We start from the raw sequence: 23,536 nt of genomic DNA on the forward strand, positions 1-23,536 counted from the left end.
AAAATAGACAAGTTTTTGTAATGGTTAACCACCCAGATCTACTTTTTTTGTGGCGATTATCATTGTTGTAATATGTCACAATTTATCTCATATGTGAAGTGGCAGCCCCTCAATCTTCCTCAAGTTCATAAAGAGAAGTTACCAGTTTGAGCAGTGTTCCAAGGCACTGGAGGTGGTAATAATCCCAGTTACTAGTTGCCTAGAATTGCACCATAAAACACACAAACAAAGTAAAAAAATAATCCCTTTCTTAAATGACAATTCAGCGAGGCACAGACATGTTCATGCACAACTCTGCGCTCACAGACTGCCTGCAGACGGGAAGTGAGAAAGTTAGCGCTTGCCAGATGTGTCTTGGGAATAGAGTCTCACCTTTTGTTCTGTTCGTAGTCCAGGGGCTGAGCGATGAAGATGGTGCCCACCTCCGGTTCCACATCAAAAACGCCTCCTGTGTTCCCTGATGTGATCTGGTAGCGCAGTTTGGCATTCCCACCTGCCAGAGAGGAGAGAGCACACCCAAGTTCAGCAGGAGTTCAATAACAGGGGGTTTAAATAGACTCCACATCTGCTCTGGTGACTGGGTATGATGGAGAGATGCTGAAGTGGGACGCTTCTGTTGGCACGGATGCGGATGTATGAGATAGGACCCACAATATCAACTTTTTGTGTCAATTATTGTAACAGGAAACACCTTAATTTAAAGATTATTGCACTATTATTGTTATTGCGAGGTATTCATTGTTAACACATGACACATACAGATCACCATATTGCCTTTTATAGTTGTGAAAATGCTATATTAACCAAAAACAACACATAAATGCATTTAATTAGTTTCAGTTTCGAGTTTTGAAGCTCTCAGTCACTATCCCTTCAGACTATCACAATGATTACACACCATGACCAAACAGCAGTGGATTTAAAGCTGGACTATGACTTTTTTCATCTCTTTTTCTTAAGCAGTTTTTCTTTTTTGGAGAATAAATTAATGTATATGAATTCACTTATCATTTCCTCTAAAAGCCTCACAATTATTAATTATTAGTTAGCCAAAATTGCTGCTATAATGAGCCAGGTTTCACTTAAATTATTGCACAATAGTCTATTCCTACCATATTTGAATTATTGTGTAGAAATTTGGGGTAATACCTATAAATCTAACAATTTTTGTATTCCAAAATATTCCAAAAGAAGGTTGTTAGAATAGTTAACCAAGCAGACAATCCCGCACCAACAAATCCTATTTTTGTTAAGTTAAAACTGGTAAAATTGTCTGATCTTTTTGATTTGAGCACAGCCGTAATGATACAAAGTACAAAGTATATAATCATAAGCTTCCTCCTTGTTTACAGATGTTATTTGAACACAGAGAGAGTCAATATCATCTTAGACAAACAGGTTAAAAAACGTAAGATTAGAACCAGTAAAAAACGTCATTGCATTTCTGTTCGAGGGGTTAGTGTGTGGAACAACCTTTGTGATAAATTAAAAAGCTCCTACATAATAGAAACATTCAAAAAGAGGTATGAAACATTACTTTTTGAAAATTACAGGACTCAGGAATGATTTATGTGAACTGCCCTGGTTTGTAGTATATCTTTTGTATACCTTTTGCTTTATTTGTTGTAGAACTGATATGCTGCTTTTCTTGGAATTCGTGTGCGTTTTTATTAAATAGAGTTAGGCATTATAAGTCATTTTTACTTCAGCCTAAACCAGGGGTGCCCAAACTTTTTTCACCAAGGGCCATATCTTGAAAAATAATCGACATGGAGGGTCACAGACGAGTGGTGAATACAGTGGATGATTCAGATCGGTGCATTTGACAAACTTTAAATAAGGCTTAAAATATTAATACTAGTTCTGTATGACAACGCAATGTGATGTTATTTAGGTTATATTAGTAGAATTACTCAAATTTGCCTTAAAAAGTACTGATTATGATCAATTGGGCCAGTTCAGATGAAGGCCAACTGAAGTTTGATTTTGAATGTAATGACCGAATAAAAATACTTACTAATAGCTCTATGAATAATTAGGATTATCAGTTCATTGAATAATGTTGACATCCTTGAACAGAGATAATGAGCACATAAAAAAGAAGAAGCATTTGGATTATGTGCTGTACTGCAACAAAAGCGGAGGCCAAAAGTATTAAACGCACACACACAACATCATTTAATTTGTAGTTAGGACTTCTGGTATTAGTCGAAGTAAGAAGTTTCTGTAAATACCCAATGAGTTTTACTTATATCATACTGAGACAGAACGTACGAGAATAACTTGCACAGATAGGCGCCTAAATGAGACGATACCAAACACTATACTATATCTATAACTTGTTAATGAACTTTTTCACACATCGCCCTCAAGGTCTAAAATTATTCCTCCAGTCTGTTACTTCTTGCAAACTGACATGGCGCCTCTCAGACTGAAACCATGTGACTAAACCCTGTACGCTTCCAAGAGTTCTGTTTTGTTGTGTAGTGTAGTTTGCTTACAAAAATAACAGTTGGAAACTCTCTGCAGGAATTGAAATCAAACGCACCCAGAGCATTGACTGGAAACGCATGCTGTCAGCAGAGAGCGAAGAAACTTTTATTTTGATGGGAAAAATCTGTAATTAGTTCGGAGCGGTCTATTGGATAAGTCTGTTTTTTTTTTTTTTGTTTTTTTTTACTTGATGAACAAAAAAAGATTTCTCATATCACACGTTCTCATTTACTTTGTTGCGGGAAAGAACACTGATAAATTGTTATAAAATGAGATGAAGACAGTGCACAGCTGTCTGCACGTACCCTTAAACGCGCTGCTTTTATCATATATTTTGAGAAGAAAAATACTAATTTACCAAAACACCTGCGTTTTAACATATTTTGACAGAAAGCAAATGCAAAATTATCAGTACAGAACATTAATATGCAGTTGTGTTACTAATTAAACTCACAAAACCATGTATATTTTCAGCAGAGATGGAAGATTAATGGCAAAAAAAACCCCAAAATCACAATTTGAATGGATGCAACTGGCAATTTTTGTACCATTATTTCATCCACGAACATCAAAATCTCCTGCTTATTCAACATAAAAACTGCTTTAGATGTGTACAAACATGTTCTGAAATGTGATTCTTCTGCATTAGTTTGTCAGTTCATATTTGAGTCTTTTCGTCAATTACTCTGGACTTGTTTAAAATCTCATCTTTGAACAGAATCTATTACTAAAATCTAATCGAAATCACTATAGCTTAGACATTTTTCTCAAATCGTTCAGCCCTAATCTTCGGATTTCATCGCTATCCTCAAAATACCTTTAGATTCCAGTGTTTTATATCATCATTTATATTAACAGCATTATTGCATGTTTGTCAGATAATCACACAAAGTTGCATAATATACGTTAACCGCGGTGAGGGTGACGGTTTCGTTCGCTCCGCTGCGCACTGCCCGCCGTCCTACATCTTAAATAAGTCATTGGGGACCAGTACCGCAATTGCATTCATTCTTTACTTTTCTTCTTTTCTCCATCCCCTCCTCAGCGCTGGACTTAATCTCTTAAGTATTTAGACAGGCCCGGAGACTCCAAGGACAAAAGAGGGAGCAAAGGGAGCAATGCATCCATGAAAGCAAACAAACCAAATGCAGAGAAAATGAATGCGCTCCCAGTTGGGCCAATTTCCAAACCCTTTTCTTCTCCTTGGGGGCAGTGTTGGAGAGTATGGACAAAGGAGCAGAGCAACACCAGGCTTTGTTTGTTAAATATGTTGCTTGATTTGACGAAAGTAAATGCGAGTCACGTGACGCTAACAAGATCTTTACTATGTGACAAAAGTGCTAAATGATAATGCAAGTGTTTAGAGTAGATAGATGTTTTGTTTTCATGGATAGTGAGATAACAAGGGTAACAAAGTATCCAAATGTGTCAAGAAATAACACGTAACGGTACCTTTTCAGCCGCTGATTGGTAGAAATATGATGGTAAACAGCTCATCACAGCAAAGGAACGACCAGGATTTAAAATGATAATGATTAATATGATTCTGTGCATTATTCATTTACTTCATTTGGCGGTGGTGAGGTACTGTCATAGCCACAGCTGCCCTGGGATAGACTGACAGAAGTGAGGCCACACGCCAGTCTTTGCAATCAGGCCACTCTATTCACGTTATAGTATGAAAAAAGTGTCTTGCTGAAGGATACAACAATAGTTTGCATTAGAGCGACTGCTTCTACACTACATCACCTGGTATTCCCGCTGGTCTTCCATCCAAGAACCTTCTGAGATCAGCCAAGATTGGGCTTTTTAATAGTTGTATGGCCAAACTCAACTATCAACACTTTCATTTTTGTTTTTCCTTTATTTTCATTACCATTTACATAGTTTCAAATCAAATTTACTTTCAAATTGGTTTATTTAGCTCCTTTTTGCAACACTTACTGTACTTTCCTTTTTACAATTGAAAAGATATAATATTTTGTTAAATGTTATTCTAAAAGTCATTGACAGTTGAAAAAAAAAAAAAATCACTGTCATCACAAAATAACACAAAATAACTGTTTTGTTTCTAAATATTTTTATTTTATTTTTTCAGACCATTTAGAATTACTCTTCCAACATTAATCTGAGCAAATACAGCACCAAGGAAAGAACCCTCATTGTACAGTGGTACTTTGAGTCACATGGGTCAAATTCAGAAACCCAGCCATTTTACCCTTGACATTTTAAGAGTAAATGCCATTAAAAGGAATAATACGTCGTTTTCAGAGACAGGGGGCAGTATGTGATCTCCACAGACCTGACTAGTCCCGATTTCTTCCTGTGGGGCGATCTTAAAGTAAAGGTGTTTTGTGACTAAACCTCAGACAATAAACTACTTAAAACGTAATATCGAGGATCAAATAAGAGTCATAAGCCCGGAAATGCTTTCAAATGTTCTGCAAACTGTGTTGGATCAGGTTGTTCAGTGTGAAACCAAAAATGGTGGACACTTAAAAACATATTTTTAAAAATTTGGTAATTTTTACTTCCCCTAGTTTAAGTAGTGATAAGTTCAAGTGTAAGTGAACAGTTATAACCGTATATATTGCCACAAATCTCGGAAGGTTCATTTTACCTACTGCTAAAATTTGGTGAGTATAACTTAAGAATTATAGGAGCTACTGAAGATTTAAAAGTGTCAGTGACTTTTGTATTAAATTGTTCTTTGCTATGGCAACAGTGCAATTTATTTTTTCATAATCCTGGACATTCTGTACAAAAAATAATCTCAATATCACTTTCTGGCAAAGCTACTCCTTGTTCCCCCACTAATCTAAAACAGCGAGCCCCATTTTTTCCAGGCTGGAGGTAATAACCTTGCTAGCCCCAGCTCATACAGGCTAGCAGCGCTCGCATAAGTAAGCTAACGTGTGTCTGTGCTCGTAATCCGCCGCGTACGTGTAGTTCTTGGGGTTATTCATCACGGTCCGGTGTGTGAGAGTGAGCTGCACAGCGGGCTCCTCTTCCTCTCAATGATAAATGCGGGATAATATGGGATACTTATTCTTCTAAATAGAATCTCTTTCCCGTATCGCCGCGGGGCACTTTGTTTATTTCAGGTTCTTCCAAGAAAAAAGTGGTTGTCCTCTGAGTCGACGTGTCACACCGCTGCCTTATGGACAATTTGTGGGCAATATAATGAGAAGATTTACTGCAGTGGGTGCAAGTGTCGAAAGCCGTGCTGCACATCTTAATCTACGAGGAGAAACGTTTTACTGTGCTCAAAGCGGAGTGGTTTTGGACATGTAGGAAGCTGAGGAAAGAGAGGTATTGTTCAAAGAGGAAGTACCAAATCATTGTCAGTCTGTTAAGATGCAATTATAAAACTGCTCCCCAAATACCCACAAAATGAAGTACATAGAGATATAGGGAAAATAGGTTAAGAGATAAAATGCTGTTTTAGTACAACTACAGCTTATTAGCCAAGAAAAACCCTTGTAACAGTTAGGGCATGGTTATTAAATTATGTTTGGGAAAAGTGTGTTTGTGTTTGTTGTGTTTTGTTTTGTTTTTACTCAAGTTACATACAGAACTGCGTAACTGTAGTTAGTAAAAATATTCTATTAACACTTGTTTTCTCTAAATCAACTGCAAAAATGCAAACTTTTCTCATTGAGCTAAATAAACTAAAATTAATGTTTAAAAATCACTGATGTTCAACTCACTAGAAGTTGAGACATACTGTGCATTGAATAAATATATGATTGTACTTGTATTTGAAAACAGCATCTGGTGCAGGGATGCTCCAACACGATACTGGCTTTGGTTTATAAATTGGTGTAATAGAACGATTTACTGGCAAATGTTGGCCCAAAACAACAAAATATTAAACTTGTATTTTCACAAAGCTGTTCTGTAGTTACAAAACACATTTAGATTTTTTTTTTTACTGTATACTGTTTCAGGATAGAAATTACATTTTGAGTCTCTGCCCAAGTATCGGTTGATATGAAGTATTGGCAGATACTTTAAGCTAAAGTATTGACTGTTTGTATTGGAACAGAAAAAGCTGGATTGGTGCGTCTCTCTAATATAATGTTTGGTTCTCCATTAATATTATATTGATCTGAATGCAGCTTCATGTTGGAGAGCATATGAAACCATGATTAATTCATTAGTTGATGGGCTGATAGAGATAAGCTCTTGAGGAACATATTTGGGCTTTTGTGGAAAGTTTCTGACAGCTCATCTGTCAGAGCATCTCTCACATCATCATGAATGTAAATGCATGCACGCTGCGTGACTTCCTCCCAAAGGTAATGAATAGCTGAGAAATTAAAGTCATATAAGAAATGAGGCCTTATTTGCAAGTCCAATTTTAGTCAAATGGTTTCTAAAAATAGTCTCAAAGATTGGACGTATCCAAGCCACAATCAAAGCATAGTAGACCTATCACCATCATGGCTAGAACTGGACAGTTTTGGAGAAAAAAAATTAAAATAGATTAGTTAGATTAGATTTAGTTTTGTGTAAAAAATAGGATTGTTTTTGGAGCGTACGTTTCCAACATGTCCAGGACCATGAACACTTAGCAGAAGAAAGAAATATCAACTGCTAATCAGAAATAAGAATCTCTACATTTCAGAACATGCCTGTAGAGGTAAAAAACACAGGATGAGCAGGTTTATACATGCAAAGACTGGATATTTTATTTTGCTACTTAAATAATTACAGTGCACTGATTGTGTCCATCCAAATGATCACTTTGGTTTTGCTGTTGCAGATTCTAATCGTGGGTTCTAAGGTTGGAGACCTGCTGCTGCATCTTACACAATAGTTTTTCTTATCAGAATAATTATGGATAAAAAAGAAAACAAGCAGTCTTTGTTTCTTTGTATTTTACATAAAGCATCCCCCTGTTGTTTGTTTAATTGTGACACAACGTCCACATTGTTTTGATAAAGGCTCCTCTGGTGATCTTAAGTTCCCCACAGAGGGCTGGCATTTGCCTGCTGTGGTCTCAGAATGAGCTCTCAGATCCTTTCAAGGCTTCCCAATTAGTCAGAGTGCACTGAAAAGGTCAACCGCTTTACTCCTATAGGGCCTATATATAGACACTAGATTAGTAAAAATGTGGTCAGCCTGACAAATGTGCGCTCCTTCAAGAAATCAAATAATGGAATTGGGAGGTGTGGGACAGGGGCTGTGCTGTGTCCATGAAGTAAAAGTATTTTTGTAAGCATACAATTATTTATTTTATATATTTCATTTTTTTAATTGCAGCGTGATCTGAAATAGGAATTTCCTAAATATTTGTGCATCATGGATTTTGGTTGAAAGATTTTGCAGTTTTTAAAATTTGGATATTCTTACACCCCTTAACTCTAATTGTAACTGCAACATACACTCCTCACCAAGACCGGCCCAGCTGCTTAGGGCCCCGAGGCCACCAGAGGGCCCCCAAGAGCCCATGTATTTATATTGAAAATAATATAATATACCAAGTTTTATTGGAAACAGGGCTTGTGTGTTTGCAGCAACATAAATATCCCTCACAAACAATTCTATGGTAGCAAAATATCTGCTACTGCTAAATTTGTTTTTGAGTTGGACATAGGCGAGGACAACTGTGTTTACAACGGTGCAAGGACATTTTATAATGTAAATGTAAGCCCACTGTCGACAACTGGAACACATTAAAATCCACCAGAAACTTGTCTAGAATTTAAAAAATCTTGACCCCCCCTTATATCTTTGTCTGCTGTTCTTGTGACCATAGTAGTTGTGACATTTTGGATGTTTTCAGTCTGATGTTGGTCATATAAATACAAACACAATTGGTCAAGGTGATGAGAGAATAGTTATAATGTTGTCAAATGTGAATCACCAATAGCTGAGCCAGGAGGCATCCGCTGTCGGGGGCCCCAGAGACAAATTCAGCTTAGGGCCCCCTGAAAGCTGGGGCCGGCCCTGCTCGTCACAACTCACTTCATAGAACAAGGATAATGGAAGTTATGGAATTGTTTAAGAATGTGTGACAAGTTAGACTACCCATAAAACAGTTCTTTTTTTTTTTTTTTTACTAAAATTCTACCAAGTTTCACATTTGTTGTAGCAGATAAACATCAACATTATATAATTGCTATTGGCCAAACATAGCTTCCTGCAATGACATCATTTTCAAAAATACTTGGGGAGTAAAAAAGCCTTCTATGTTTAAACACCCAGATAAATAAAGTTCTTGCAGGTAAATTTGTTAATTTGTAATATTTACCACAGGAACCATCCCTTAAAGATACTACTAGTCCTAACAACAAATACATAAAAAAAACAAAAAAAAACAAAAAAACTTTCATATTCCCCTGAAAGCTAAAACTTGTATAATGCCTCAAAACAAGTACTTTCTGTCCACTGTACCTTCATCCCCGTCATTGGCGCTGACAGTGAGCACAGCAAAGCCCACATCTGCGTCCTCGTCCACATCCACTTCATAGGAGGCCTGAGCGAACGCCGGCTTGTTGTCGTTCACGTCGCTGATGAAGATGCGAACATATGCCGTGTCTGACAGGGAACAAAACACAAGACGAGAGCGAGAGGTGAGAAGAAACACGCCACTGCTCTGATTCTGTCACTGCCCACATCTGTCTGCACCTTTAAGGGAGACTGTATTACTTCACTGGCTCACACAAACATACACTCAACGCTAGTGTTGTCAAAACTAAAATTTTAACTTGATTCAGATACTAAGGGACAGGCTTGATACTCAATACTGATTTTGATATCACAATGATTTTATTGTCCGGTAATCAGGAAGTGTGCGCATGCATGCTAGTACTTTTTTAGATTTATTGTCTCTGCACTTGGAAACTCTTATAGCAAGGCAAGTTTATTTGTATAGCACAATTCATACACAAAGTAATTCAAAGTGCTTTACAGAATAAGAAGGACATTAAAATCACACAAATCAAAACATAAATAATCACAAATAATCATCATAAAATTAACATTAAAACAGAAGAGTGCAGAATAAAAACCTTTCAGCACCGCTAAACAGAAATGTTTTGAGCTTGGATTTACCCATTGTCAAAGTAGAGGCCTGTCTCACATCTTCAGGAAGAATGTTCCAGGTTTTCGCTGCATAAAACTGAAACACTGATTTTCCATGTTTAGTCCTGACTCTGGGCACCAGCAGGAGGCCGGTCCCTGAAGTCCTCAGAGTGTGAGATGGTGTCATAGTTCTACCTGTTTGCTTGCTTTTTTTCCTCAGTCCGGCTCCGTTTTTCAGCCTGTTCCGGCCCTTCTTTTGTTACCTCCCTGGTTTCCCAGCAGCTGCCTCTCATTGTGCTAATCAGCTCAGGGTAGCCTATATATACTGCTTCTGTTCAGTTAGTTCTTGCTAGATTGTTGACTAGACAAGAGCAACTTTCAAGCTCCTCTGATATACTCTGTTTGCATTTCTGCAATTCTGTATCTGCATTTGTATCTGTTGGAGTTACCTGTTCCTGAGTTTATTGGTCCAGCCTGTTTCCCCATTTGATTCCCCAGTGTGGAAGAGCTTTTCGTTGACATTAAATAAGACTTTATTTCTCAGTTGTTTAGTCCCTGATTTAGCATATTCTGAATTACCTGCTTAAAGAACACTTTCTGCTGTAGTTTGAGACATTTGACAGTTCACTTCGTGTTGCATTTGAGTCCAGTTTACCGGTGTGACAGATGGTTCATATGGCACTAACATGTTGGAGATGTACTTTGGTGCTGGTCCATGGAGAGACTTGTTCACAAGCAGAGCTGCTTTAATGTCTATTCTCTGAGCCACAGGAGCCAGAGACCTGAGCACAGGACTTATGTGCTCGTACTTCCTGGTTCAAGTCAGGACTGGAGCTGCAGCGTTCTGGATGTACTGCAGCTGTGTTAAGGCTCGTTTGGAGAGGCCAGTGAGCAGGCCGTTACAGTAGTCTAACCTACTGGAGACAAATGCATGGATAAGTCTCTCTAAGTCTGGCTTTGACAGTATACCTTTGATTTCTGCAGTGTTTTAGGTGGTAAAAAGCTGCAGATGTTTCTGATTTTGTGTGGCTGTTAAAGTTCAAGTCTGAGTCCAATATTACCCCTAGATTTGTAGCCTGATTTGAAGGTTTTAGAGCAAGAGACTGGAGGTGACTGCTGACATTTCCTCTGTGTTTCTGTGGGCCAAAGATGATGACTTCAGTCTTGTCTGAGTTTAGCTGGAGAAAGTTGTTTTGCATCCACACACTGATCTGTTGAATGCAGTGGCAGAGTGAATCCATTGGACTTACGTGACTTGCCTCTTCAGTTGGGCAAGTCAGGAATAACTTTTGATCACTGCAAACCATTTAAAATTAACTAGTTCTATACATTGATTATCACATGTATTGCCATATTTTGATATTAGCCATGTATCGAGTGTTGTACTGAATCGTGATGATCATAACATGGGAAAACTTCAGAAACAAATCATGAAACCTGACAGATGCAAATAGATAAAATATAGACAAACGTATAAAACTGAAGCTGTCTTTGTTTCTTTGTCACTGCAATGTTACCATCAAATCCAGCTGTTTTGTTTTATCTCATGCATTCATCTGCCAGCTGCGGTTGAAGCTCCCCAGGGTTAAGAGCACAGGGCACGCTCATTGGAACAACCCAACAAACTACGCCTCGCTTTGATATCGCCATCAAAATGAACATAATTTGTAAAAACTAGCTGGAAGATAAAATGAATGATTAAAGGCAGGACGGATGGGATGGTATAGAGTACATGGCATCTGAAGCGTTCCTTGGAGCTAAAAGGAAAAAGCCTATTATGCTTGGTTACAATTAGAGAAAACAGCAGGAAAAATACTTTTACAAATGGAATTCAGTTAGATCAAAGCATTGTAATGTCTCAGTGCAAAAGAAGTAGTATCTTAAATAACATCGTTTGTAAAGGTGGCTGGAGGGGGTCTTGCTTCAGTCGGTCTATTCTAGGGCAGCTATGGGCCGCCTGATCTTGAGTGAAGGACTAATGAGGCAATAAGGGCTGCAAGATACATCTCAATCGAAAAACAAAATCGCAATTTAGATGGACACACTAAAGTACTATAATTTCCTCTACAAACAACAAAATATTCAGTCTTATTCTGCATAAAAACAGTTAAGTGTAGTTTTGATCTGTACAAACATGGTCTGAAATGTGATTCTTGTATTAGATTGTCAGTTCACGTTTCATTTTTTTTGGTAATTTCTTTCCGGAAGTGTTTAAAATGTGAACTTTGAGCAGAATCCTATTGATACTTTGCAGCTGATGTCATCAACATTCCCGGGAGGTGTGATGCAAACTGAAGCCCTGTTAGACTTTAATCTGAGTTTGATTTGACCACAATCTGACTATAAAGAACTGACTTAGCAACTGACTAGTGCAACTCTCATCATTTTTGTTAAACATCAAACTCCTAAACAGGACTATGAACACTTGTATTGATCACAGGCACCAGAAAATCCATTTTCCATTTTTTTCTTAAGTTTTCAGCCTATCTAAAACTTTTTGACAGTGTGTGTGCATTGTGTCTTCATAACTGCTGAACTTTCCACCACAGAGATGCATGTAGAACACCCCCAGCATGATGTGACTGCAAAGTGTCAATTATTAAAACATAAATTTCAAACTGAATCGCAATGCTTGTCAGAAAAAAAAAAAAAAAAGCTATTTGACAATTTAAGCGTTCAGCCCTATGGTCAAACTCATACTAATATTCTATTGTTGTAACCTGCACCTTCAGCCCCTCCAACCATTTCTATGCAAACAAATACACTCACACATGCAGGTATAGTGTCTTGCTCAACCACACAAAGGCAAAAGGCACAAGGTTTGGTTGAAATCGCATTGCCAGCTTTCAAGTTTGCAGGTAAACGCTGTACCACTGTGCCACTGCCGCTCCAGATAAGCGCTTAATGAACATTGTCACCATAAATGATGAATTCTCTGAGGCCTTGCTGGTTTGTGATCTGCTTAATATCATAACTGCTGCTTACCCTGACAGAAATATCCTAATCTTTCAACCCGGGAGAAAGGTTGATGTGTTAATAATCAAAATCCTATTTATTAAAATGATATGCGGCTCCGTCTTGCAGTTTCCTCAACCCCGAATCTCCAGCCGCCCATCTGTTTGAACATCTGCTCGCTGTTCTACCACTGGAGCATGTATGCATTTCATCTGGCAGCAAATAAGACAGAACTTGGGATATGGAGGAAAAGACAGGGGCAAGGGAGAGCGGGCAGAAAGAGAAGGATGGCTTTCTTTTATTTCATTGGGTGAGAGATGAACAGATGTGCGGAAGAGGCAGGGAGCAGGAATTATTGCTCCTTTCACTGGAGTTTGGAGGTCTTAAATAAAGTTTATAGAGCTGCTGTCTGAGGCGTCTTCCACTTTGGGCCGGCGCAATAGCATGGGCCATTAGATTGGGAATAAAAGAGTGATATAGCAAAAACATACAGGACAAGAGGTTTCAGCACTGACATGATATCGTATAGACAATAAAAACAAGATTATGAAGTTGTGAAATAACAATACTGCAGCAACATATAAGAGTTTTGTTGTAGTAAATGATTCAAGACACTTAGAGGATAAAGGTGGAAAAAAAATAAAAAAAATGGGCGCATGACATTTATAAGCCCCAGTGTGTAGCTTTTTTTTTTTTTTTTTACTAAAATAAAGGCACGTTTTTCTTGATGGTTGTGTTTATTGAACTGAAAACATAGAAAAAGCATGTGTTCTTACTTTGAGCAAGCTTGCACCTCCACAAACCTGGCTTTCCTTTGGCTTGGGATAGCCTCCTCCTGCTTGTTTCTATGCAAATGTTGTTTCTTTGGCTATAATATTTCGTAGTATGGCTTAAAACTAATCTATATCCATGGAGAATGTTCTGAAGAATGGTTTTAACTATATATTTCCGCAGAATCACGCAATTGCCTTTTCACCATCAGAAAGTTACATACTGGGCTTCTAAACCAGCATTTTTAAATTATTATTATTTTCTTTTTTGCAATGTTTTACTATGAACTGTCTTTACCAAAAATACCATTTCTGAGGAAAAAAAAACAAAGAAAAAAAAAAAAAAAACAAAACATATTAAGAATAAGCACTGAGCAGCTGACTACATTTTGAAAAGTTCACTTCTGAGTATGTGATGCCATTTAATTCACACCTGCTTTTATTAGCATCTCGCCCTGGCTTCTTGAGCTATTACAAAATAAATGAAGAGAATGTGTGTCAAAGCTAGGAAACATACATGGTAAATATATAAATGCTTTAACTGTTGATTTTGCAGAAATCAGCACTGTTTACTGTTTCTCAACCCTCAGCTCTCAGTCGTTTTGTTTTGTTTTCCTTTTTTTTATATGTAAGTCACCATGTTTCTTTTGGCATGAATGGACTATGTGTCTCTCTCATTTATCTTGACAAGAATAAATTGAGATTAGGGACATGCCCTTGAAACCAAGTCTAAACCGGACCATATCAGGGCAACATCACTAAAACCCAGAACTCAGAAATAGTAAAGTTTAATTCAGAACCTACCAGAATTGGGCTGTCCGTGTTTTCCTGGCCGTGCAGACTCGTACCCATCCACAGACTGAACCTCCAGAAGGTAGGAGCTTTTGGTTTCCCGGTCAAACACTGTCTTTGTGTGGATGTATCCCAGCTCTGGGTCAATACGGAAATACTGGTAGTCCCCACTGCGATCCTCCAAGAGAGAGTAAGAAATCTGCAACAATGGAAATGCATTATTCAGTGTAGTACAGTCACTATTGTGTCAAGTTTTCTGTGATAGAGCTGTGTACCTTGCCATTTTGGCCCAAATCGAGGTCATTGGCAGAGACTTGGAAAACCATGGTCCCTGCTTCAGCACCCTCAGTGACAGAAGCCTCATAAATAGATGAAGTGAAGAATGGCACGTTGTCATTTACGTCTGCAATGAAACAAGGTCACACTTTAACATGTAATTCTATTTAAAAAGAATATATTCAAACTCAAACATGATTTTTCAACATGAGATGAAACAGTTTCTGCATTAGAAATATGGCAATCATGTATTGTAATTAAAGTAATTAACTTTTCTGGTGGGGGGAGGGGGTCTGCATGCTACATGCTTGTGTCTATGGCGATGTTTTTGCTTTGCCTAGAATGTCCACAGTTAAACTTACCTTGTTCAATGTGTTTTTTTGCTTAATAAAAATCCTTAAAGTACATGCAGTCTTACTGTGAGTGGGCTTAACCTTGTACTGCAAGATGGATTCTCGCGATATTTGTGAGTTCATCTTGAGAAACTCAAGGACCAATCACAGAACAGCAGTAAGGTTTGTGCAAAAGCCAAAGTCGAAGCATCCAAATGAACCAAAACAAACATGGCAATGCCAACAGATGTACTTCAACCGATATTAGTGGAAATATATATATGTGACTATTTTGTTTATGAAAAACATACAAAAGGTAAGCGCTTTGTGCATTTCTGGACAAGTAAGATGCCTGTGCTTTCCTCTCAACAGGATTTAAACAACATGTTCCACTGTCGTGACCCTTCAACCAATCAGAGTCAAATACTCGTCATGATGTTCCACGTTTTCCAATCCCCTTCAGCGAGAAACATTCCAGATTGACGTGCAGAACTCAATTCAGAGTGCAACACATATGAATCTGGCAAGGAGTCCCTGAATACTGCACCTAACTACTAATTAGATGACCAGTTGAACTAAACTCCAACCAAGTAACACATTTAAAGCTATTTTGCTGCCCAGTGATTAATTTATTGTTGCTGGTAAAACAAACATATTACTTTTTCATGTTTATTCTGGAAAGTTTCTGAAAAAGACAAATTAGGCTAGCTATTATAAATATGGGAACACAAACCATTTTGCTGGAAAAATCTGATCTTAGCAACGCTTTGAAATGACTCACTGGCTTTGTTCCTTTAAGAATCAGTACTGTAAACTATAATACTATTACTTTTTGTCATTTTGTACCTTCTCTTCCCAAAAAATGTAACAGTTATCAGCTCATATCACCTTGAAAAAGCTTGACTCCAACAGTCAGTCGTTTACATCTAGCAATTGTCGGGAGTTATAAATATCACACAATGAACCAATGTACCTTTTCAAAGTAGTTACCTTGAAATAACAAGACAACATGTACCCAGACATCCAGTGATTGAACAGATCTGCATAATACAGCTGATTTAAGGCTAAAGGCATTGTGTAAATGGTCTTCATAAAGCAATCTACATTATATATCTGATGCCTTATGTGAACATGATTTTGCAGTCAATGTTGTGTGGTAAAATGTGTAGTAATTGTTTCTTGTAGGATTAAGAATCATTTAATGTCAGTCTCTATGAGAGTAGTAAGGGATTAAACGCAATACAGCCTGGTGGTTGTATGGTAAGCAGAATTAGTTTCGCACAGTAGGGTCAAAGGCTTACCAACACTACATTAAGCAGCAATGATGGAGATGCAAGTCTAGTTACCCAGGGTATTAACTGCGAAGGAGCAATACCGCACCAAGGTTGTCAAATTTATTCAGCCTTGGAACGGCAAAGAAAATGAGTTCATGGGACTAGCTTTCTGGTGCCGAAGAAATGGGTCGGTGAGGTTAAGGATATACATTGCGCTCTTGAGCTCATCACACTCGCAACAGCTGGCGGGCCTTGCAAATTATTTGGATTTGTGTGGCTTTGCAATCCAAGCTTTCAACACCAAAATTAGAATGAGACGGGACTTAAGAGAGCACTCAATATCATCAACCGTCTGTTCAACAAAATGCCCTCTCAAGAGACTACGTGTTGGCTACACTAAATTATGCACAGTTGTGTTCTTAGAAAGAGAAAGAAGTAGTTGCACTGCATGGCCTGACTGTTTTTCTGCTTGAACGAAGTATTTTGCTGTGAATGTTACCTCATTTACTCTCCCAGAGTCAGCATGAAGAGTTGAATGGTTTCATGGTTTTATTCTGGCCTCTGTGTGGCTGTATGCTGTATTAGCCGTGTTTCATGTACAGAGGTTTTCAATTTATTTTGAATTTTCTGTTTCTAATACAATAAAGAGCTTTTCACGGTAAATTTCAGAGTGGTTAATACAAAAACTTCACAGAAAGTGGTAAAGATTGTTTGATGAACAGACCTGTAACATTGACGTAAACTGTTGTAAAAGCCGCCAAAGGGACCGCGGCCACGTTCTGTGCTCGAACTCGCAACATGAAGTTCCTGGTGGTCTCATAGTCCAGTGGTTCTGCCACCAGGATCGAGGCAGAGCCGTCCTCCCGGTTAGGGGTCAAGTAGAAGCGCACCGGCATGTTGGTTTCAGGTACCATACCATCCTCCAGGTTGTATGTGACTCTGGGATCACCCAGTGGTGAGGTGGCCTTGATTGTCTAAACACAAGATCAAATGATCATGTGGAGACAAATATGAGACAAGTCTTACACATTTTCTCTAGATCAAATCCTTCACTTCAGTGTGTGCTTTCTAAAAAGTAGACTTGTTGCTTAAGTGGAATGTGTCAACCAGCTCATGCTAATGAAACAGTAAAGAATACTGTGAGTAATCTTCAAACTGTTAGTTCAGCAAAGAAACCGTTGAAGCCCTATGGGATCAAACACAAACACACAAAGCTCTTTATTCTCCATTATGAGTAACCTAATTAAGAGGAAGCTACATCTACTCAACTAGAACATGCCATATCCACCCAATTAAAATCAAAAATGCCATCTGAGAGATGATGCAGCTCCCCTATGGTTGACCTAGCTTTAGCAGCTCAACCTGCAGTGTAAAGCGGCTCGAATAATGAGACAGCCTATCAGGCATGCACAGTGTGCAAACATGCCTGGCGACTGTATGTGCTGATTTGGCCTGTATAAACCACACATTTCATGGCAGAGCTATTATATTCCACTGAGAGACACTGTGTGTTTGCATAACAGACAAATCAACAATGAACTGCCATCTCCATTAATAAACTGTACTAGTGGGACCATGCTCTTGCATCCTCTCTCCCTCGATAAGCATCTTGCTAAACACACTTTGGCTTGTAAAGCACTCTCTTGTCTTTTCATTTCCATATTCTTGTTTAAAACACTAATTACCAAGTTTAATCGGTCTAATTGCTTTCGAGATGTTTTCAGAAAACAGTGATGAGCTTGGTAAATGCGTGTAACTAAGAATTAGCTGTATTCAACTAGAATGTGAAAATCCATTTTATTAATCAAAACTTACCTTCCTAACAATCCTCATTTTTGTCTATTTCTATTAATGGTGCTTCACAAAGATAAAAGTGAAACCATTTAAAAGAACCTTTTACACATAAACACATAAAGAGCTCATCTATACTAACATTTCCTGTGTTTACCTCTTTCTTTACTGTGGTTTTGTTCCTTCTATGTTTTGGAGTAGTATCAGACCTACCACAACAGGAGTGTCTCGGACAGTGTTCTCAGGGATGACCACACTGTAGCTGTCCTTCTCCCACTGCGGAGGTTGGTTCTTCACATTTGTAATAGTCACAGCAAGTTCCACAGAGCTAGTCCTATTCCCTCCGTCTGTGGCCACAATCTCTCGAGTGATATAGGTCCTCTGTGAAATGAAAGTTTAGAAAAGTAATAAAAGAACTGACTCTTTTGAAGATATTGATATACTTATTGTATTAAATTGGGAACAAATGCCTATAAGTAATGTCTAAAACTAAAAGTATCCCCATATATGAAAAAAAGAAAAAATAAATAATAACATATGAATAAATACTACATTGTGTTGGGGGGTTTTATGACCATTGCATTATGAATATCACTACAGTTAACTCTTTAAAACATGTCAATTTTACAAACAATACATGGCTTTTCCTAACAACATGGTATTTAAATTCAGTTGCCCTCTTTGAAATTAAAAACACAAGTTCATCGCTTTGACACAAGTGGTGTATTTGTGTAGGCCTGAGGTGTTAACCCTCTTATAAAGTCGTACTCATTAAAATAAGTTTTTCTGTAAAGACACTGTTGAGAATACAGAACACTGGTGTGATGCCAAATGTTAGAGAATACTGTAAAGAGCTAAGGCATCTTTCTTGGCACCCACTTACAGTTGTTATTTTAAGCTTGCATTGTTTCCCAGTTATGGAAAAAAAAACTCATCAATGTCTCCATTATAAATAAAAGGAATTCTGTCCCTTGATTATACTCAATTAAAAATGTGAATGAAGAATGCTTTTAAATAGAGGAACATGGTGGGAGAACATAATGACACTTCAGGCTTTGATTACTAAGTGAAGAAAAGGTACAATTTTCTAAAGAGTTTCCAGATTATTCTGACTGCAGATGTTGAGAGCAAATTGCCATAACCAATAATGTATATAATGAAGGTGAAGTGCACAAGCACGCCAAGTATAGCGCCTGATGGCACATTTTACTCTAATTGTAATCATATATATATATATATATATATATATATATATATATATATATATATATATATATATATATATATATATATATATATGTGCTCTTACGCTTTGTAGAATAGTCTTTTTTGTTGTTCAGAGCTTCTTACATACATACTCTTCCCAGTACATATTCTTAGAACTTGTAAATTAGGAACAGATGAGTGAAGAATTCAACTTTATTTTGGTATATAACTTTTACTAGTTATATTGTCATAAAAAAATTGTACGCATTTATTTTTTTTATCATATGTAATGTATTTCTAAATGTATTAGGAGGTGCCCTTTGATTCCCAACACTATGAAACATTATGTATGAGCATGTTTGTTCACCTGAGAGATGGGTTGGTTCACATAGACCCAGCCAGTCAGTGGGTTGACCCTGAGGTATTCCGGCTGCTCATTAGACATGGAGTAAGTGACCGCAGCATTGGTCCCAAAGTCATCATCATGTGCTGCCACTCGCAAAAAACTGTTCCCAATCATGGTGTCCTCACGCAGAAAATCTGTGGACATTTACAAAAGGTGTTGCATACATTGTGTAATGCAAAGTATGTTCTCTAGTGTTACAGTGTTGGGTAAAATCATGTTGCGTAAAATCATGTTGCATAAACTCGGGTTCCGTTAATAAGTGTTACAGTAACAAGTGTTGCTTCAACCCATGTTGTGTCAAACCATGTAGCGTTAAACTCTGTTAGGTAAACTCATGTTGCGTTGACCCATGTTTTGTAAACCCCATAGACTGTATATATAAATAGACATAGCTAACCTGCTAGCCACCGTGTTCCAAATATGAAGTGAGCATGGGCACGCATCTGACTCCATTGGCTTCAGTTTACATTGAAAAACGCCCCTTTCTCTGTAACTGCTACTGTCAGGCTCGTCATTTTGATCTTAAAATGTTCATATTAACCCAGTCTACATGATCCTGGTTTTAGTTCACGATTGTGTCCCTAAATCAAGATATGAACATTAATAACAGACAAATCTTTCTCTGAGGTAACTTCAAATTCACCCCTATAACTGCTTAGCCTTGATGAGCTTCATTTGACTGGACTATGGGTGATGTCACATTCCCTTAGTTCATTTCTTTACCACAGTCTATGGTAAACCTGTGTTGCGCTAACCTGTGTTGGATGACCAAGTGTTGCTCTAGCCCGTGTTGATATATTGTTAAAAGCAACTGTTGAGGTCAAAATGAGCGTTGCAGTGGGTTCCGGCGTTCCGTAAAAATAGACTTCCAGCACAGAAAGAATCGGGAGCACAAAAGAGCCTCTGCCGGCACCACTGGCCTGTGTGCAGTCTGGGCCCGGGGTTATAAGTGTTGCATTAAACTGTGGTGCATTAACTAGTGCTGTGTTCTGTATTATTTTATTAAGTATTGCACATATTCTTCTGACCAATAAAAGCCACTTACACTCATAACGGATATTCTCAAACTTTGGGCTGTTGTCATTCTGGTCCAGGATGAGAATGTTGAGTTGGCAGATGCCGATGAGAGGGTCTGCTGCCTGGTCTGTGGCTGTGACCGTGACAGCATACTCCCGCTGACGCTCACGGTCAAACTTTCGAGCAGTAACAATAACTCCTGTCATTAAAATAAAAATTACATAATCATTCACTTTAATTCACAAAATGCGATTCAATGGCATAGAGACTGAAAATCTAGGAAAACATGTATAAAATAAAACATGTGGACCTCAGTGTTACAGTATGTGCATTTTGGCCCTTCGGGAAATTTAATTGGAGCCTGGAGCCCCCTGGCATATGCATAAACTGCTCAGCCGTACGAGCAATTGCGGTCAGGTCTGCATACAATGGTCAGGATTAACATAAGTGAATAGATTACAGGTCAAATAGTAGGTTTATGCCCAAGAATGTACAAAATGTCTGAAACTTTTACTATGTTGGTGACAGGGTTTCACCAAATGTTCAGTTTTTTAGACATTTTGAGCTTCCACTGTTTAGATTGTTAACCATTTCTGCCCGTTGTTAGTCTGTGAAAAGCCATACAAAGCCACCAAATGAATTCAGTATGACGCTGACCACCAATATTAGAGGAGACTTCATATTTAGGACTATCATACATAGTTATCATGACGCCTTGTACGACGAATACATTTTTGTTTTGCTTTTACGATATGCACATGGTATTAGAAGATAGATACAGAGAGAGACCTCAAAAATACTAATATAAACAGGACCAGTGCCCTACCATGTGCCTTATATCCTACTGCAGGTAACAAAAAACGAATAAAGGTAACAGTACAACACATGTCTTCTATTGGTAAATGGTAAATAGTTACAGTTTTATATAGCACTTTTCTACCATCAAAGGGCCTAAAATCAAGGAACCACTCACACATTCGCACACACAGTCACATACCAGTATACACACATATATGGCATATATGTATATTCAGGAGATTTTTGGGGTGTAGATTTAATATGGACAAAAAACAAAATATTTCCTAGCAAATTAAATCATTAAAGACATAGATTTTCTTCAGAACAATCATGTCGCTTTTGTCCTAGTTGAGGATTTAAACATGAACACTGCTCTTTTTTACATCCTCTTTGTCTCTTCATACACATATACCATGGCATCATAGCTATTTAAAAATCAATTTCACTCTGCAAGTAAAACTGTAGCAAGACCTGTTATTGAACTGCTGTTTTGCTAATTCTCATGTTAAACTGTAGCACAGGAAGTATCCATATCCTCACCTGTGTCTGGGTGAATGCTGAACGCTGGCACGGTGGAGTCCTTGTGCATGAAGCCGTACGTGACTTTCCCATTGGAGCCCTCGTCCGCATCTACGGCGTGGACCTGTAGGACAAACGTCCCCGCCGGTTGGTTCTCCAGTACTGCGGTGGACTCTCTGTACTGCTGACACTGAGAGGGGACAGAGGACAGATACGGGACACTCATTTATTCATTCAGACAAGTATTTAATTAAGGGAAGAGTAATGTGAGTCTACAAAAGAGAGCGATATGTATTTTTAAAGATCTGGTATGATTTATTGTTTGGACTAACGTTCTGTGGGAGGCAGTGAAGGTTGGGGAAGTCATCCAGCATAAAAAGAAGTAAATAAATAAAAACAGAATAGGAAAAACGTAACCAACCTTATCTTTTACAAATAATCATACATATTTTTACATAGAATACAAACAAAAATGAACATATTTTGCCAATAGTGTTAATGACAAGTCAGTAGTAATCTTAATTGCGTTTTTAAGGTGACAATTTACCTTTAGCTCAAGTAATATAGCAGTTAAGTTATGAATGCAGTTGATCTTTTGTCAATCTTTTAGCAGAGTGCTCTTTTAAAAGTAAAAAAATGCACCGTTAACCTTGGCTCAACCTTCGCTTGTCGCACAAAGTAAATCAACTAAATTACTTTGCAGATGTACTCATCCGTACAAATAAGTGTTCAATGAGACAAAAGAAAACAAACAAAACGTGACATGGTCTAATTAACACTCAGGTGTCAATGTTTAATACACACGTAGACAACCTGCAGGCAGAGTAATGTTAGTATTTGACTTTAGCGTAGAAAGATGATTAATTCCCACGCATTTGTGCAAAAACTGTCTTGGCCTTGCACAGATATATTGTATAAGTAGCTACGGAGATCAAAATAAGTCAGCAGTTTAGTGTCTGCATCTAATTCTAAAGACTTTTAGTGCCTGAAAGTAATGAAAAGAGCTTATAAACTCATCATGGTGGATATTTACGCTGAATTGATCGATTGACTTCCCGTACAAAACTACAGAACTGATTGTCTGCTGGTTGTTCCGCCTTGGCATTTCACATTAGTAAGAATAAACAAAACTATTTTCAAGTACGTGGCTATATTTATTACAGGATCACATTTTGTAACCTGTTGCTTTTTTAGGTATTCATTCACTTTCTATTGTGTTACTATCATTAACCAAATGCGCAAGAAACAAAAAAAGTCCATTATGATCACACGAGGGCTATCCGGTTTCATTTATTCCCCGTAGCGTCAGTATTTCTCTCCAGTCCTCCATCACAGCTTGCCCTCTCCTCTTCAGTATCCATCATGTGTGCTTTGTGTCTCACTGGATGCTGCCGATGTGCCATAAACAAGAGGAGGAAGGTACCCCTCTGCTGCGGTGCGTCATGCTTTCCTCTGACATCTAATTAATGCCTCTCCAGACTGGTTTTAATCTTTTCTTTCTTTTTACACTTCATGCTTCTCCCCATCACTTTGATTCTGTTTTCCATTTTCCAAATTTCCCATCACCTATTCTCTGCTCATGTTATTTTCCTGTGATTTTTATTGTGTTTATCCCTCATGATCTCTTTTTTCTTCAATTATGATTTATGACCATCAAAGCAGAAAGAATATTTATCACGCTTTGAGCTAATGTGTCCACACAAACTGCAGGAAATTGAATTTTGAGTGTCCTGTTGGAGGGAAGAGAGTTATTGGATAGTTATCGCCAAGACATAGGGTAGGCTGCCTATAGTTAAAGAACATGATTATCACTCTGTCGGTTGTATTAAGGTACATTTTATTAGGGGCAGTTCGATTATTGTTTAAACAGCTACC

General features: G+C 37.9%; 1 protein-coding gene across 1 annotated transcript in view; it reads right to left on the bottom strand.

Moving 5' to 3' along the window:
* Positions 1-23,536, bottom strand: part of si:ch211-186j3.6 (neural-cadherin) — a 410,843-nt gene that overhangs the window by 175,846 nt on the left and 211,461 nt on the right. Inside the window, exons 9-17 of the mRNA XM_033991613.1 lie at positions 21,683-21,851; positions 20,373-20,543; positions 19,289-19,461; positions 17,929-18,096; positions 16,649-16,898; positions 14,318-14,445; positions 14,055-14,241; positions 8,896-9,039; positions 373-493 (exon numbers count right to left, since the gene is read on the bottom strand). Of these exons, the coding sequence (XP_033847504.1) occupies positions 373-493; positions 8,896-9,039; positions 14,055-14,241; positions 14,318-14,445; positions 16,649-16,898; positions 17,929-18,096; positions 19,289-19,461; positions 20,373-20,543; positions 21,683-21,851 (1,511 nt within the window). The remainder of the gene's footprint in view (positions 1-372; positions 494-8,895; positions 9,040-14,054; positions 14,242-14,317; positions 14,446-16,648; positions 16,899-17,928; positions 18,097-19,288; positions 19,462-20,372; positions 20,544-21,682; positions 21,852-23,536) is intronic.

The sequence above is a fragment of the Periophthalmus magnuspinnatus genome, chromosome 3, assembly GCF_009829125.3.
Source record: "Periophthalmus magnuspinnatus isolate fPerMag1 chromosome 3, fPerMag1.2.pri, whole genome shotgun sequence".
Lineage (NCBI taxonomy): Eukaryota > Metazoa > Chordata > Actinopteri > Gobiiformes > Gobiidae > Periophthalmus > Periophthalmus magnuspinnatus.